This window comes from Rhinolophus sinicus, chromosome 7 (assembly GCF_057876585.1).
Source record: "Rhinolophus sinicus isolate RSI-liver-muscle chromosome 7, RSI-T2T, whole genome shotgun sequence".
Lineage (NCBI taxonomy): Eukaryota > Metazoa > Chordata > Mammalia > Chiroptera > Rhinolophidae > Rhinolophus > Rhinolophus sinicus.
Window position 1 is genome coordinate 4,057,390 of NC_142507.1, and position 18,585 is coordinate 4,075,974.

The following is an 18,585-nucleotide window of genomic DNA, read 5'->3' on the forward strand; positions in this document are numbered from 1 at the left end:
GCTGAGAAGCGGCAGTGTCGTAGGAAGATTGTGCTAAGACAATCTCTAAGTCACAGAGTGAACTTCACCAGATGTAGGTTCTTGATCCACCTCTATTACTTCCAACATCCTAGGACATGTTACCTAGTCAAAAACCTGTTTGCTTATCTGCACCACAGAGATAAGGGCACTAGCTCCCCTTAGTATTGCTGTGGGGACCACGCACACAAAGCGTGAGCCCAGTGTCTATAAACTGTATTTCTCCAAATGTGAATTGCAGGTATTATTAGTATTTGGGTTTGAGAAATAGAACACGGGTCCACTAGAATTCTCATAATACTTTGCATAACACAAAAGTACTTTAGAGCTGCAGTACTTTGAAGGCTTTTGTTGATAAGCACATTGGGTTCTTCCACAGCTGGGAGTGAGGGCAATGATTTGTCCTTGTGTTCAGATGTACCTTCACCTCTAGAACACTGCCTGCCCATGGTAGGTCCTCAGAAAGCTCATTAAATGAATTTTTGGTTGTAGAACTCCTGAATAATAGTTAAAAGTGCACTATGAAAATATGATCATTAGTCAAGATGGTAACTTAACCTTTATTCTAATATTTAAATTATAAAGTTCAAGTGGCTATTTTTTCATAACTGTCTCTGCCAGAAATTTAAGACTCTTGAGTTGATACAAAGTTCAAATAACACAGGGCAAGCTTAAATGATTGATCGATCTGCACAGAAGTAGCTCCATATATAAATTACTAAAACATGATCTCAATATACTACCTTCAAGACTGCCCCAGAATGTATGCAATTCTTGATTATTAAAACTCATCACTAATTTCCTATAGTTTTAAAAAAAAAAGCATACAACGCTGCAATAGCATAAACACATTTATTCACTAACCAAAGGGACGATCTTAATTAAACCAACACTTGGAAATAGTTGCATGCAAAATGTTTATGACAAAGACAACTGAATACAGAGATGGGGAAAAAAAAAAAAAAAAAGCACGGAGAGATTTGCTCATTGAACTGAGCCTGTTTACTCGACCAGCTAATTCCTGTCCAGAAGGATGATGGAATTTTTACTCTACTTTTTCATAAACCCGAGTACAGTTGACATTGTTCATGACGCATTCCTAAGAGAAACAATGATATTAAAGATGTAGGTTAGTGTTGCATCCCAGGGCAATGGTGGTAGTTAAATGCTACGATCAGAATCCTACCGAACCTTGTTATCTATGTCACAAGTGGAGAAAACACATGTTAGGACTCTTGGGTTGGAAAAACTAGAACCTGTCATTTTCCTTAAGATGTGTACATACTTTCCTGAACACTACAGTATTGATGTGCAGTATCTAAATTATTCATTTGGTCTTGGCGAATATTCGTCCTCATTTTAAAGAAATGGAAAAATGTATGCCTCCGAGGGCAGTTTGGTGGCTTGCTCAAGATGCTACGGGAATGTCACAGCAGATCATGGCCTAAACCCAGCTCCAGCTCCATCCTTGCTCTATCCCCATGAAGGGCTTTCTTAGTTATTAGTGGTCTAGTATTTAACTCTCTCTTCCCAAACCTGGCCGTCCTGTTCACAATCAGTGATTACAGCAGTTAGGTGAACAGTGAATGTGTGTAAGAAGCCAAGAAGACATAAGCAGTTTGGCACCTACCACCATTAGTTTCCCATTTTCCACTCTTCTTGTTATTGTGCTTTCCTTGCCGTCCCATTCCTGATGTTGCACCAATGCGCCGTTGACAAAATTGCACACAGTCTGCAAAAATAAAGCACATTTCTTAATCTTCCAAAGCACGCTACACGAGTTTCCATGACTCACTACCTCCTTAATCGACATTTTTTCATCTTTTCCTTTCTGAGTCTACTTCATTACCCCATGGGAACTTTACCCATAATACAGTTGATGCTTTTCAATCTAGACACACATAAGAGACACCCAGCCTCTCTCGTGTTCCTTAAACCATTTTTTCCAAAATAGACTAAGTTATGAACTGGTCCTTTCACTAATTTGTCTAAACTCAATTCATAAAATAACTTAAGACATTTTCATTAAATTCTTGCCTGTACGCAGTAAAAATGGTTATCAATACAGTCTACCATTCTAGAAGCTTCTGTGATTAGGTAAGTTATGCCTGACCTGAGTTTTTCTGCCATCGGCTGTAGTTTCTTCAAACTTCTCTCCCAGGTTGCATGAAAACTGTGTTGTTTTCAACGTGCTCTCAGTTTTTATGGTGAGGTGTTTGCCGTCAGTAGTGATGACACAGTCGGGTTTGGCCATGGCCCCCATTTTTCGCAGAGCCATCCCTACTCCTGAAGAATGTGAATTATGTTAAGTAACAGGCAGACCAGAGTTATAGTTTGCAGAAGGAAAGAAGTAATTCAACTGTAATTACTCCGCTATGCATATTTCCAGTTACTCACTGATGAAGAACTATGGTAAACACATACCCAGGGCTCGCCGCGTGCCTGCACTTGATATATGTGAATTCACGGAAGTCTTACAACAGCTATGTGATGGGGGATAGCACTGTCTCCATTTCACAAATGACAAAGTGAGGCACTAAAGGACGTACCCAAGCTCATTCAGCTGGGGAGGAACGAGGTTGGGAACCAACAGTGCAGGCAGTTTGGCTCTAAAGCTCAGCTCTTGGCCACTGATGCTTTGTGGCCTTCAGAAAATGAGGGAAGCAAATGCAGACTTCTAAAACCCATTCACTCACTTCTGCCGACCATTGTATTACACGACTCCAGCACACAGCCTGGCACAGGAAAGGCCCTTGATAAATATTTGATTCATACACCACACAAATAGAAACAAATCCTGAGATATTCAAATACCACAAGGTTTTCAGAGGTCAAGTAGCACAAACATGATGGTAATAAATGGAAAAAGATCTTCTACTCAAAATCAGAAAACATTTCATAGCTGTGTAACTCAGCTACTATGTTGATAGCATATCTACTTTATAATCTGTGTACTCCCCCTGGGTGTTCCATTTAGAAGGAAACTTAGCTCTAGGAGGCCAAAGCCCTGTTTCACAGATAAGGAGACTACAACCTTAGCAGAAAAACTGGCTTGATGCTGAATACTCAGCCAGGATTGAAATGTCCCTTTGAGCCTTCTCTTCTGCCTTACGCTGTTAGTTGAGTCATTATTTATCCTCACTCTGGACAAATGGAGGGCTGCTCTCCCCACACTTTGATTGCTTTCTAGTGAATTGAGCCTGGCAACCCACATGGCTCTAGAAGCTTGGAAACAAGCCATGCGATGAATACTCGCTTTCAACGGGCAAACAGCTTTCTCTATTGGTCCTCACAGGTGAACACACAAATGGTGTATTTCTTGGATACGAGTACAGTAAATGGCTTTTCTCAGCGTTATCTTAAGCTAGGTTTACAGTGAAAAAAAGAAAAACGCTGCCTTCCCGATTTACTCAGAATCCTAAATACACTGGAGTCTCCACAGAACCAGCCTGAACCAGTCACTGTCCTGCAGAAAGGCTGGTGAAGGAGTGTTTCTTAAGTGCCGCAGGGACGGGGTTTCAACAGAGGGTCTTTGTAGTGGGTTCTGCACCGGGGAGCAGCCATGGTAACCGTCGTGGGATGGTGGCTTCCAAAGCCCCCTCCTGGTCCCACAGTTCTCTTAGGGCCTATGCTACTCCATCCTACGTCCTAGTGGCCTGTGACAATGGTCCATTTTTGTTTGGTAATCTCCCAATGTCTCAACCAGCATGCAATCGTTGTCACTGGCTTAGAAAAGGACGAGTAAAGAAAATGAAGCACTGTTTTGAGAGAGAACTTGAAACTTCTCACAGGGACGCATCCTCCTTTGCCGGGAAGGCTTTAAGTCAAGCGCCATCTGCAGGACCATGCCCATCCCGCATGCAGTGAGAAAGCCTCTGCAGGAGGGCCGGGCCGATTCTGACCTAGGTTTTCCAACAAAGCCCACACACCGCCTCTTCATCCCTCATCCTCAAGATGCATGCCGGGGCCGCAGCGCACGGCCAGCCCCAGGCACATTCGCCAGCCTCCCACTGCGGGCCCTGGCCTGGCAACGCCAGTACAAGGTCAGCGCTGCCGGCGCCACGCCGCTGAGGGGTTGGGGGCGAGGAAGCCCGAGGCTTCTGGAAACTGCCCCACACACAGGACCCGGCTCACCGGGGAGGGCGGGCACAGGGCCTAAGGTAGGGGCTCCGGGGCCAAGAGCAGGAAGATGCTGAAGCTGTAGCCACACCGCGTCCCGGGGAGAAGAGGGAGGACCCTCGCGCCATCAAGAAACAAAAGATGCGGGAGGGTGGGAAATGGGGAGTGGGTGCAGCCACGATGGGGCAAGGGGGGCAGACAGGATGATGGCAGAAAGAGAAAGGATGAGTGGTGGGACAGAATAGGGGAAGTTAAGGTGGCAGGGAGCTGGGTGCACCACGCGACGAGTCATCCCGGGACTCCTGCGGCCGGCGGGCGGAGGCGCGCACGCCTCGCTTTGCAGGCTGCTCCGCCGCGTGGTGCATCGCAGCACCCGAACCAGGGCCGCGTGGTGGGGGGGTTGGGGGGTGGAGGGGGCGGCCGAGCACGCGCGCCCGGAGCCCAGATCGCCCAAGGGGACCCGGGAACAGACACACACACACACACACCACGAGGCGGGCGCCGCGGGGCTGGGGGGCTGGGTGCCTCACCTAATTCCTTCATGTACTCCTCAAAGCCTTTGCTCTCCACTAAGCGCCATCTTCCTACCAGCTGCTGAATGGAGGCCATGGTGGGCGCGGGCGGCGTGCGGGTCGAGAGGAGCAGAGTGCGGCGTGGAGAGCTTCGCTGGAGGCATTGTGACCGCGGCTGCTTTATGCCGCGGCGTGGGGCGGGGCGGTGCCAGGCGGCCAATGGGAGGCGCGCCTCGCCCGGCCCCCGCCACGCCCCCCGCTTGCTCGCAGGCGGGAGGTGTGGACCTGCCCCCGCACTGGAGGGCTCCTCCCGCACCGTCTGCAAGCGGGGACCCGCCCGGCGCGCCCCACGCGCCCCGGACGCCGACCCCTGCACACCCGGGAAGCCGGGGTGCACCGGGGGTCCCGGCCCGCCTCTCCTGGGCCCCACGTTTCACTGCCAAGCCGTCGCCCCTTTTCCGTTTAAAATATCCCAAGGAATCAATGAGCCCTCGCTGGGCTCGGGAGGCACGAATGGATTGATCAGCAGTGTGGTTGTCTGATGGATTGATAAACGTATTTGCCTTACTCATCTCTGCTCATAGTCACTGAGCAAGCTCACAACCCACTCTCCTTCCTGAGAGAACCTGTTCTTTCCACCCTCACTCAGGCCACCCCCGGCCCAATTACCGTAGGACCTCAGGGTGGGTAGATACCTGAGTGGAGTTAGACGATTTTATCAGAGGTGCAGGGTGGGTGGAGGTGTCCCAGGCAGTTCGGTTTCCAAACTAAAACTCCGTAGGAAGCTTCAGCCTAAGTGACTGCCACTGCTATTAAATGTTCTCTTTCAAGAATGTTTTATTCGTTTACATTCCCCGCCGAGGGAGCGTGTCACAGTTTCTTCTCAATCCCGGAGTCTTCAGACTCCCGCACATTTCCCCTTCGCCATTAATCATAATAATTCCCTACGTCTGTGTGTAGAACACTATACTTCTCCAAGTGTACTCGTCACAGGATCTTGCTTTGTGCTCCTGGGCCCCTGTGGGAGTGAGTGGGGACAAGGTGAGGAAGTTGCCACGCAGATGGGCCAGCCTTCTTGATGGAGATAAGGTCCATTCATCTACCGGGGCTGCTGTGCTCGATTCTGTGCTCCCCGGGCACTTCGTATCCACTCACTCTAAACTCCACCGAAGTTTTGCTATAAAGAGTGTTATCCCAACTTTTTGAAAGGGGGAATAAGGCAGGGAAAGTTTGCAGAGTGGCAGGACCAGAATTCCTGCCCAGGCCCTTTCCACTCCAGACCTGGTGGCATAGGACCACACCTGGGGGCCTGCAGCTCACTGCACTGCTTGCTGGCGAAGCTAAGAGCACAGGCTGCAGCCCCTGAGCCACTCTAGCAACTCTTCCTCCCATAGTCCTAGCAGGCGTTCGTTTGTAAGACAGAAGCAATTTTACTTAATATCTCTGAACCTCAGTTTTCTCATCAGTGAAATTAAGTCAGTAAGAATTACACTAAATTATTTTTTCAGGTCCCTTTCAACTTAGGAAGTATTCCTGCAGTGTACAGCTAGTATATAGCATATAGTATAGTATAGTTAGTATAGTATAGTATAGTATAGTATAGTATAGTATAGTATAGTATAGTATAGTATAGTTAGTATATAGTATTTAAAAAATAGTCAAAATCACTCTATCGCCACCTACTGGTAAAACGAACATTTCCCTTAGGTTTTCTTACAAATGTTAGGCGCTTGTCAACCTCACACGCCCCAGTCGCAAATATAGCTTGGGTGCGTACTGTGAAATTTTGCTTAAAGACAGCTTCCCAAATTAGTGTAGACCAATGTGTCTTCCACAAAGTTGATTATAGGATATAATCATTTCCTAAGAACTGCAAGCATGCAGCTGCTAGAGAGTGATCACTCCATTAAATAAGAAATCGTTGCAGAGACCCCCAAGCTGCCCATGTTCTAACAATTAAGTCTTTTCTCCAAAAAAAAAGAAAAGTGTGGTGGGGGGGAGGGGAAGCAAAGCGATCACTATAAAGCGGTACTTCTCAGATTTTAGTGTGCAAATCACCAGGGGATCTTGTTGAAATGCAGGTTCTGACTCAGTTGGTCCAGAGCAAGGTGCATTTCTACCAAACTCTCAGGTCTGCCAGCGCTTCTGGTCTGAGGACCTTGCTTTGAGAGTAAGGCTATAAAGCATGCAAAATCTGCATAGGGTTTTGCTACATCCAGATGACTTTCAATTCTGTGACAAATATTTTCTGATTATATTCCCGTAAAATATATATATAGAAAAGACAGGAAATTGGACAAACTCACTCCAAAAATTATCTTACTCAACTTTTGCACTTTTTTCTAATTTGCCTTAAGTAGGTATTTTTCTGTCTGCTCACCAGAAAGAGTGATAGACGGCTTTACACAGGGTGGGGAGGGTGGATAATATGTTTATTAAAACCTATCTCTCCCTTAAATGTTATAAGCAGGTTTTTGACCCTGACTCTTGCTGGCTTGTCCTGCTCTCAACACACTTTGCATCCCCACTTGAAACCAGATCTTCCATAAGAAAATCCCACTCATTTCCAAAACAAAATCGTCATAAGTAGCTAGAGCACAGATCTGCATCTAGACAGTTGTCTGTAGTCGCAAAATCTCCAGATAAGAGCAAGGTCAGGTACACGCTGAAGGCACACCCTGAATATTAATTTCTAAATCCTTCAATGTACCCAGGCATTGCAAGGAAGGTGCTATAGCCGCCATCCATCAACGGAAGCTTGTTTTGTTCTGGGTAATAAGATGATTTCCATTACAGCACTCATAGAAATAGAGTTGTTTTATGCATTTTGTCCTTTTCCTTAAAGCAGTTTGATTCTTACACAACATGGCTGCAGATGGCTAAGCCTTCAAACTTTCCAGCTGCCTAAATAATCCATCCTAAATATGTGCTTGCTAAATTAACTGGACTAGAGGGAAAACGAGACATTGCAAAAGTTACAATAATAAAAGTGATTGGTTTCACAATAAGGCAGAGGGCATAATGGTTCATCTCGGTGTCAGATGAATCCACTTCCTTTACTGACACAGATGTTGCCAGCATCCAGATTTCTGTATTATTGAGTATAAATTGGCCATTGGCTCATGGCAATGGATTGCAGAAACATGTAATTTGGGCTGACCCCTTCATGCTCCTGTGGGCAGTGTTCAAAGCATCCCATGTGTAGAAACACAGCACCTAAGGGAGCATCTGAAATGGAGCAGAAGGATATTTGCAAAACCACTCCCAATAAACATGGAATCTTAGCAAAATCTCTGTGCTTACCAGGCAACACAACCTCTGAACACATGCCCTAGCAACCCCACCTCCTCAAGCCCACCTCCAACCAAATTGCCACTCCCGTTATGTACAAAGTCTGGGGCTGGCCCAGCCCCAAACACACAAATTCCTCAGTGGCACCTTTGCCCTTAAAAAAAAAAAAAAAAAAAAAAAAGCAAAAACAAAAACGTCCAGATAAGATTTTTTTTCACTGGAAGAGACCACATTCTTTTCTTGTATATTATACTTCCCCATTTTTCAGTTCCACCTTCTATGTGATATTCTATGATTTATTGTTCATTTCCCCAGATTCTAACACCATTTGAACATTTCTCTTTATTGATATTTATCCATAAGAATGAATGATTTTTTTTTTTCAAATCAAATCTACAAAACCCCAGGGTTGCTTGCTTCCAAGCTACTTACACTGATGGACCAGGCCCATGGCTTCCTTTTGCCTGAATGAAATTTTAAGAAGTTGTGGTGTATATACACAATGGAATACTACTCTGCCATACGAAAAGATGAAATAGTACCATTTGCGACGATATGGATGGATCTTGAGATTATTATGCTAAGCGAAATCAGTCAGCCAGAAAAAGTAGAGAACCATATGATTTCATGGATATGTGGGATATAAAACTGAAAACAACAAAGGAACGAGAAAAACAAATGAAGAAACAAAAACTCATAGACACAGATAATAGTTTAGTGGTTACCAGAAGGTAAGGGGGGAGGAGGGTGGGAGATGAGGGTAAAGGGGACCAAATATATGGTGATGGAAGGAGAACTGACTCTGGGTGGTGAACATACAATGTGATATATAGATGATATATTACAGAATTGTACACCTGAAACCTATGTAACATTGCTAACAATTGTCACCCCAATAAACTTTAATTAAAAAGAAAGAAAAAAAAGAAAGAAGAGTCATCAGAATTTAAGAACCTAAGTCCAACTGAAGACACTTTTCCTGATCCTATCTCTGGTCCTCTTGACTTGCTGGTGGGATAGCTGCTGTATAATCCCTGAGGTGTACACAGAGCTGCAAAGACAGCCTAGAGGCGACTCTGTGCCCTCCTCTACAGGGGCCAGGAGGCAGGATCAGTACCTTCTGTCCATCCACCATAGGCGCCATAGCACACTTTTCGTTCACCTGCTCACCTCTACAATGGCTGAACTTCAACATAGGAATTCAACAGCATGTAGTGAAAGATTTGTTTTACCCTCCCATGCTCTTCCCCATGCCCTCATGACTCTCATATTCCTGAATTCCCCCTTTTACAGCCATCGGTTCTCAATCACATGACTCCTTGTTCATAACAAGAAACCAGTCTGAGTTTCCAAGGAGACTGTTGTCTAGGTTGGCTAAATGCTGGGATTCCGTACCGGAACGGGGAGGCTGAGTGGGTGTTACCATTGAGGGCAACCCTTACCTTGGTTTGGGTCTATGTTAGAAGGTGGAATAAAAATGTTTTGCCACAAACGTCAAATCTCATCACCTATCTTGCAGCCTCCAAATACATAGTTAATCCCTCAGGACGAAGGTGGGGTTGCTAATGGTCTTTCTGCCCTGGGAAGTTAGCAGAACCGAGCACTGTTGTTTTTTTTGTATTGTGCAAGAGATGGTGGTCATGGGTCCCCATTTGCCTGGGACAGGTCTGAGTTACGCTTGTTGTCTTGGTGTAATTATGAGCAGTGCTGTCGTTCACTCCATGTCTCTCAGATTGAATGATGTGGTGAAATTTACTTGTCACCCATCAGGCAGCTCCAAAGCCTAGATTTCAAGTGTGGCATCATCCCACGGCACTCTGGTATCATCTAATGTAAACCCTGAACGGGTTCCCAGGAGGGAAGAAGAGCTATGGGGCCATATCATCTTTCCCTACTCACATGGAATTACACAAATACGTCACGTGTGGCCTGCTCTACATACCCACAAATGATGACATGCGGAACTGTGCACACACACCAGATGCCTTTCATTCAAGTCAGCCTACATGTTTAGACCACCGAATAGTTACGAGTAAGTAAAACAGGGCTTGTCCTCAAGGAATTTGTAACGTAAGCTTACACCAGCTATGGAATTGCATTTTTTTTCCCTTTAACCAACATTAATTAAAATTTTTTCTGTTTTCGCTCAGCACGTTCTGAAAATTCCCAAGTATTAAATGTGTTTGAAAATAATAAATTCTGGTAATAGCAAATGCCAGATAAGTTGTATCTTTATCACATTAAGTGAATTTTCCAAGGAGATACCACCGAGTTATGTGTGGGGTTTTGTGTGTTTTTGATTGTTGCTTTTTGTGGGCAGGAAGCAAGTGGGCCTGCTGCTTTCAATGTTATCTGGACACTCTAGATGCCTGTTTGTTCCATCAGACAGGTCATCTGTTTGGCAGGAACCAGGTGGGTGTACATAATGGGTAGATCCTATTTAAAACGAATGTGCCAGATGAGGTAAACTCCCCTTAGACCAGGAAGGTCTTGTCTGAAAAATACTGAGAAAGAGCTCATGAAGCAACCCACACCACTGCCCAGCATCCCCTGTGTCTCAGAATTAGTTCATCATCATTGACCTGGGAATAAATTGACACCTGGCTGTCCAGGAAGTGGGCTCTGCTGACAAACGCAACTTGCATCATAAAATCTGCCAGTGTACAAGTCAAAACGGGAACTCTCCACCCCAGCTAGTCTGGTAAGACCCAGAAAAACCTGCTGTGTTCCCTCTCTCACATTGCTGTCATCCTCTTTTGAGAGAAAAGACGCAGAAACAAAGCTTATTCTGTTGCCCTGGTCTTTCCATAGAAACTCTATGTGGCCCCTAGGGGCGGGACATTCTCTGTCACGACAAATTTCATGATATGCGTTGCACGGTATAAAATACTATCGCTTCTGCTGCTAGATGATCAGTACATCACACAGCGTAAGAGAAACGCTGGTCAGTCAAGAAAGACAAAGGTATCATAATGAATCCTGCTAGAAGCCACAGACCCAATCCAGTCTGGCAACAAACCCCTTAAACTCAAGTGCGTCCCACAGCTGTCTCCTCTTCTGCTATTCCAGAATGGGGCCAACTTCTTCTAGAAACAACAAGACTATCATTGACCAGGGTCCCTTTGAATGTTACTGTATGAAAGTCACTTACTTTGTCACTTACTATGGGAAAATAAAGTTTTTGGGGTTTTTTTTTTCAAATTGAATATCTTTCAATTGTATTGTATTTGCCTTTGGGTTGACAAGCATTTCTGAGATGTACAGAAACAAAAGTTCGGCTCCATTATGGAACAGAAAATCATAACTACTTAATATCTCACTTGAAAGCAAGTGGGAAGATGAATCCTAACTGGAAACAAATAAAATAAAAACCACTTCAGAATTCAGCAAAACTTTGATTTCTCATCTCCAATAAACATGAAGAGTGACACTAAATCTCACGTAAAAGGTCAAGGTTTCCTCTCGCTTTAAGCTTTACCGAGCCAGTGACCTCTTCGTTTTGTAGGGCAAAACCTAGTTCTTTGAAGACTGAGCTGTCTCAATCCAACGCCTTAAGGCCTCAGTGCCTGAGGAAACCCAACTAGTTCAGGTCATGAATGCTTATTCAGAAATAAAACTTGATTTCTGCTGGCCACACCCAAGTCACGTCATTTTTAATTGCATATTTTGGCAGTAATTCCTGGTCAGACCTGATCTTGGCCCAATTAGCTATCGCTTGAGAAGATGTGTTATTAGCAAATGCTTTAAGGTTACGTAGTTCCATATCTGAATATGGATTTGTGACTGGGATTCAGAACGAAGGAGGAATCTTAAAATGATAGAATTTGGAGGAATTATGGATGTCTGCTATGTAGACGAAAGCCCATTAAGTTCCCCTCGATACAAATCAATTCAGTCTCTACTTAAATCCTGCTGGTGATAGAGGCCTCACGTCCTCACCAAGAAGCCCTTCTCGTGCTGTAATAGTTCTAACTGGGAGAAAGCCACTATGCCTATTATGCTGAAATCTGCGTTAATTTCTAGCTATTGGTCGTAGTTCACCCTTCTCAGATAACACAGAATGTCTACTCACTAATTCTCACATTGCGGGCCTATAAGGATTTGATGCTGATAGTTCATCTACCAACACACGTACAGAGAGAGAGAGAGAGAGAAAGAGGGAGAGAGACAGAGAGAGAGAGAGAGAGAGAGAGAGAGAGAGAGAGAGAGAGACAGAGAGAGAGAGAGGTGTATCAATTATAGCAAAAGTGAAAAAGAACAATAATTCCAATTACATGTCAATTTAGAGTGAGCTACAGGCCAGGGAGAACAAAATAACGACTGTAACTTCTTTAACATGGCTATTGCAAAACATTCTGAAGAATCATCACCGCTGCACTCAATATAATTAGCATACTTGCATAATCCAACTGAAGCTGTTGCCTGAATGCAGTTCTTCCAGAGTAAGCAATAGCAGAATCCCAAATTATGGGCTCACCAAGCATACCAAATATATTCCGTAATTATTTAAGTATTTTAGAAAGCACTTCACAGGGAGAAATATTAAAATAAAAAACAAGGGAAGGGGATTAGCCCCCCCCCCAATTGAATTATTTCTATCAATTCCTATTTGGCCTGTGAAAATAATAGTTAATAATCGATGATCCTAGCAATACTAGTGCTTGGATTATAAGCGGCTACGGGAAATTTAACACTATAATTAACACCAATTATTGCCCTCCATCTTTGCTCCTCAGGAAATCGGACCCCCTCGACCCCCCCACCACCACCGTTTTACTTATTCACAATCAGGTCAGAAAATATTGAATGGAAAATTCCCAAATTAAACAGTTCATAAGTTTTAAATGTCTTGCCATTCTGAGCAGCGTGCTGACATCTCACACCTGCCTTTCTGCTCCTTCCAGCCCAGGTGACTTGTCCCTTTGTTCAGCTCCCCAACTCTCAGTCACTTTAGTAGCCGTTTTGGTAGCCAGAGCTCCTATCCCGGAATCACAATGCGTGTGTCCAAGTCACCCTTATTTTACTTCATAATGACCCTAATGCACAAGAGCAGTGCTGCTACAATTCGGATACGCCACTTCCTTGAAGGGAAAAGGTGCAAGTTCTTGATTCAACGAGGCATTTTATCATCGCACATCATCACAAGAACAATAAGGTATTTTGAGAGCCAGACCGTATTCATATAACTTTTATTACAGCCTATTGTTATACTGTTCTATTTTATGATTAGTTACTGTTGTTAATCTCCTGCTGTGCCTAATGTGTAAATTAAACTTTATCATAGGTGTGTGCATAGGAGAAAATGCAACATATATAGGGTGCAGTAGTATCCTCAGATTCAGGCATCTACAGGGGGTCTTAGAACGCGCGCGCACACACACACACACACACACAATTTGCTCACTACTGAAACTGTAACAGGGCTTTTATGTTCCTTAGAGAAACTTTTTAAAAAGATGTGATAATTGTTGTGGCCTCAAGTCCCCTTTGCCTTCATTTGAATTGAAAAATATTATCAGAAAAAGGTAATAGAATTAGAGTAGTTTTTGTCTCTATCATAATCCTATGCTTCAGTGTTTGAAGACAGGCCAGGCAAAAAGCAAACACATGAGCATCACTCGCAAAACGATCATTGTATTAAGTATCCACCCTAAAGGCACGATGATATAGGTGAAAGAAGAGGGGCCTGGGCTGCAGGGGACCCTGGTTCTAAACCTCACTCTCCTACAGAAAACTGCATAAGCTTAGCTTTTGTTTTCTCATCTGTAAACTGACAATAACAGAGTAAATCAAAATTTCAAGAATGCATAGATTAACTTCACAGGGCATTTCTTCAACAACCGAAAAAGAAAGCTGCATTGACAAAACAACAGCAAACACAAACAAAACCCCTAAAGGTACCCTTCAATCAGTTGTCATCTAATTTAAGGGTGAACTATAATGGTTGAGAAAGAAAACATGCACTATTGGCTGTTTTCAGACTCAGAGTCCTGGGCAGGTTTCACAATGCAACCTTTATCACTGTGCTAGACTCCTTCTGCTCACAGAGGTGGAAGACTTCCCTGAGTCAAGGAAACTGCAAGGGAGGAATTCTCAGAGATTGGGGTGTGGGGTTTGTCAAGGAATCCACAGAAACAGCTCATGAAAAGAGAAAATAAATAAATAAATATAGAGTCAACTTTAAATATTCACTAAATGCAAAATAAATTTCAGGTGTATTTCAATTTGTTATTCAGACGTCAATAAGTTTCAGGTCAAACCATGACTTTTCCTGGCCTTTCTTTTTCATCTCTTCCCCAGCCCTAGAGCAGCCAGAGGTCCTCATGGAGGCAGGAAGGTAGTTGAGATGTCTCCGCCTTCCCCAATGGAGGTTTTCCAACTTGTACAGAAGCCAAGGGTGGGAAGGAAACGGCCCTGTGCTTGCGCAAGGAGAAAACCCACTCGTTAATAAATCTCCCGGTTACACTTGCATTGACACCTGCGAAAATGTGCAAGAGGCACTGCCATGCTCCCACACTTCCTTCTGCTTCCGTACTCCCACTCTTGCTGTCCGTCTTTTCTCCCCCACACTGAGGATTTCTACCATTGCTTGGAAAAATTGCCAGGATCCATGCCAAATGCATTTGATAAATCAGTGAAGTCACCTGATGCCATTGAAAGCAAGTAGATTGAACTACGCAGACCTGACTTGTATGTTGCGGGGTTTTTTGTTTTGTTTTGTGTTATTGTCACCAGACACTTGGTGATGACAGCCTCATTTTGCAGATGACTCCATGGGCTGAAGAAAGGTAGTTAAGAATATTGATGCTCTATTAGAATTAGTGAGCAATCATGTAATTAAAAAAACAACAACAAAAAACAAGATGTTGAAATTGGATTTTGAGGTCAAAGAAACTTTGGGTACTGGAACTACCATGGGGATTAAGCCTCTATTAATCGTCTCTGTATTTATTCAGTGATTACATCACCTTTTCTGCTTCACCTACTTAAGGTACATGAGGCAACCAGGGAAGGTTCTCTTTGCAGGTTACAAGTTTAACTACTTGTTCAGTTTCCCCTTAACACCAGTAAGAAGAAAAAATTATAGATACGTGTATATTACTTACCAAGAAATTCAAGAATGTCATTCTTTTCTCCACACTCTCCCTGAACTTTTCAAAGACAATGGGAAGTCATAGATTTATTTCATTTTGCAAACTTATGTCTGGAATTGTCTCTAGCACCCAGGATTGCCTAAGGAAAATGATCCTCTCTCACAGCTTTTCTCTTAAATAAGTATAATGTAGGTGCAGTTTACAAGAATGTCTGAAATAAGGTGAGTAGGGTTTATAAGGAAATTTCATAAAGGGTTTTGACCTACTTAAAAGAGAAGGGTCAGAAGTTTTAGGCACCTGCTGTCAGTTTGATTATCGCTATCTTCTAAGGTGGTGCATTGCAGAAGTGGTATGGTCCTGAGCAAGTCACCGACTTTCTGGTTCCTCCTCTTTAAAGGAGGACCCTAACATCCATTTAAAAGAGGACGATACTACGTGTGTATGTAGGTATGTTATAAATGGCACGTATTATTCAGCGACTAGTAACTAACAAAGTAAATACGCTGAACCAATATAAGGTGGAAGTTTTATTGTGTTCTCAAGGTTTTTACTATATGGTACACCTTTCCAAAAGCAGAGTCTTAGGTCCCAGCAAATAATGGGGTTGGTCTGTCTCAAAATGCCCGAAGCTGGTATTCTCTGTGGACCCTAATACTCTCTTCAGAATCTAAGCAAAGCCACACGCTCCTACGGTTTCCTCGGTGCTAAAATATAACTGTCTCCCACCTGAGGACTTCAGACATTTTCAGTGATTTTCACTTGAACTTGTAGCATGGAATGCCTATAGGAAAACGGTAAAGGAGAGAAGCGGGCAGGTCATGAGCACTAGCGGGGCAAAAAGAGCCTTACTAGTAATACAAACAGGAACAAGGAAGAAAATGCATAGTTCCTGAATATTCATATAATCCATGGAAAGGAACATACAGAACAGGAATTGAGTGCATGACGTGTTACAGGTAAGCTCAGACATCAGCTGCACAACCAGCGGTACACAGCCTAAGCATGAATATCTTACACTTTAGTTTCTTATCTCTAAAATGGGTACAAGTAGAGCTTTACATTTCTCTTTGGGAAAAAAAAATGGTTTAATTCTTTGGTTCTTAAAAAAGATTTTATTAGTTTCTATCTTTGTTGTTTTTTACATCGTCAAAAAACTACATCGGTCTGAAATGACTTATAGGTAGAGAGTTGTTTCCCTCCCAGGAGCCCAGATGATACTGGAAATGATGTCATTTGTCTCAGTAGCTTTGCATTCCATTCAAATAACTCCCTTATTAGAACCACAGATATTTACAGGTAAAAGACTTCAAGAGCTTATTTTGGTCCAGGAACCAGAAAGGCAAAGAATAACTGTCCCCACCTTACCTGTCTCTGAAATTTCCTCCAAAAATTTTTTTTTTGACCTAACAGTATTGGAACTGACATAATTTCATTAACATGTGTGAAACTGCTGTGCTCCAGGTTCTGAAATTGATATAATTAAAGTGAAAGGTAAAGTGTGAACCATTTTTTTTTAATGTCACTCTCCTTCACGTCTACGTAATATCAAATCACAAGAGATATTTTTCACCTGTTAATTGCATTTTACATGCCCCTCATCACTGGCCTCAAAAAATTAAATTTGAGGAAAAAATGATTGAAATAAGGAGTAAGGCCCCAAATAATCAGGTTCACTAAAGTTGCTTTCACTCGGTAATGTCTCGACCATAAATCACCACTCAGTTTCATTCTGCTATGGCTATTTCACTTTCAAAAATACTTAGATTGAAAACTGAAGGTTCTAGAGAAAGATTTTTATTTTTCAGAATATTTCTGAAAATCGAGCAAAAAGAAAGTGCTTATGTCTAATGCTGTATTGTAGACATTAGCATCCTTTACACAGAGCATATATTAGCACACACTAAAAAAATGAAATGAATACTTTGCCACTTTTCATTGCCTTTCATCCACGGGTCTCGTGAACCACAGTCATCTTGGCGGCTTCTGTGTCAGATGGTCTCTTGATAACTGACCCCGACGACCCGAAAATCTGACTTCCAGGCAGCAGTCAACCTAACCCGTGACATTTGTGAATCCTGGGTTGAGTCATATGAAACTGCATATTTGTAGTTGGAAAACAGTCCAAGCTAGGCGATTTCACTCAATACAGCCAAACAGCTGAGGGGCTTTAAATACAGGCATCTTGGTGTTCCTGAAAACACAGCGGGGTGCTTCCTCCGTTAAACTGAGGTTAGTAGATATTCTGTACCTCTTATCTGACCCAGGGCTCATCTGCTTGCTGTTCATTGCATTTCCCCGTCCACTCACTCCTTCACCCTGTGACAGGACAGCTTCCCCCCTATCCACCCAACAAAAACGCCTCTCTCCAAAATCCCTGAGGACCACTCAGGAAATTGCCAAATCCGACAACTTGTTCCTATCCCCTCAGCCTCCCTGCCGCCTAGGACTATGTGGGCACGCTCCCCTGCCAAGAACTGGCCTTCCTGTGTGCCCACGTCACTGCATTACTCGCGTCTTCACTTACCTCTCCCAACTTTTCTCTTCCTTTCACCACCTGCTCGACGGCCGTCTCTTAGCCTCCCCTTTCCTTCTCCTGGTGCGACAGCTAGACCTCTACATTCTCCCTAATCTCCTGGTCCCTTTGCAAATGGTTCCCTGTCTGCCTTCTGGCCATTGGTACATTCACACACGGCCACACTCTTCCCTGTTCCTACAACCGGCATCGCTCCTTTCCTCTCACTCAGTACAGAGGTCCCCTCTCCCTGCGCTGCTAACCCCACCTGTGCTACACCTGCCGCCCAGTATCCCAGGGACGTCACTCCATTGGCTTGTCACTTGTCCACACCCTCAACCCCTTCCTATTGCGCTTTCCCCTCAGTATATAAACTTGCTTGATTTTCTCCTATGACATAAAGAAGAGAAAAAACTCTCTTGACCCTACGCCACCCCCTTTCTAGCTACTGTCTTCTCTTTTTTTCATTCACAATTGAGATTAAATATTCTAACTTGTTTTTATTTCCATCTCTTGTCCCCTTTATTACCTAGTGTCTTAGGCTGTGCATGTCCAGAAGCAGACTCATAAGAACTGGATGGGAGCAGCTTATTTAAAAGACAATCCCAGCTAGTGGAACGGGGATGAGAGGCAGGGAAGGCAGAGAGCCGGGAAAGGACGTCAGCCAGGCGCTGTCTGCTGCTGTGGGAAGCTGCCTTGAGCCTCACTGGGACATTTGAGAAACCATGGAGATCCCGCCTGAGGGTCTTCCCTCGCTGGGGTGAGAATACTGGGGTGCTTACTGTTGTTCTGCATCACTGAGTGGCTTTTCAGGGGCGTAAACTCCCTCGCACTTCCAGCCGTCTCCAAGACAAAGCTGGGGTCCTGCTACCCTCCAAAGGCAGAAAGCAGCAGGAGCTTGCAGGAGGAAGCCATCGGCAGATATGGACGGGTCCTGCCAAAGGGACGTCGGAGGGGCACCCCTGTATCAGCTCCAACCCCCACGGTTCTTCCCACTTTCCTCACTTCACTTTCACAGAAGGGGCCAACGAGCTCCTCA

General features: G+C 44.0%; 1 protein-coding gene across 2 annotated transcripts in view; it reads right to left on the reverse strand.

Annotated features, from left to right (window-relative positions):
• Positions 1–856: 856 nt before the first annotated feature.
• The window catches only part of FABP5 (fatty acid binding protein 5), a 102,787-nt gene continuing 85,058 nt past the window's right edge, over positions 857–18,585 (reverse strand). Inside the window, exons 1-4 of one of the 2 annotated variants that reach the window (XM_019725399.3) lie at positions 4,668–4,826; positions 2,132–2,304; positions 1,649–1,750; positions 857–1,117 (exon numbers count right to left, since the gene is read on the reverse strand). In XM_019725399.3, the coding sequence (XP_019580958.1) occupies positions 1,064–1,117; positions 1,649–1,750; positions 2,132–2,304; positions 4,668–4,746 (408 nt within the window). In that variant the 5' untranslated portion in view covers positions 4,747–4,826 and the 3' untranslated portion in view covers positions 857–1,063. Of the gene's footprint in view, positions 1,118–1,648; positions 1,751–2,131; positions 2,305–4,667; positions 4,827–18,585 lie in introns of those variants that run through there. The other variant, XM_088799352.1, reaches the window with a different exon arrangement.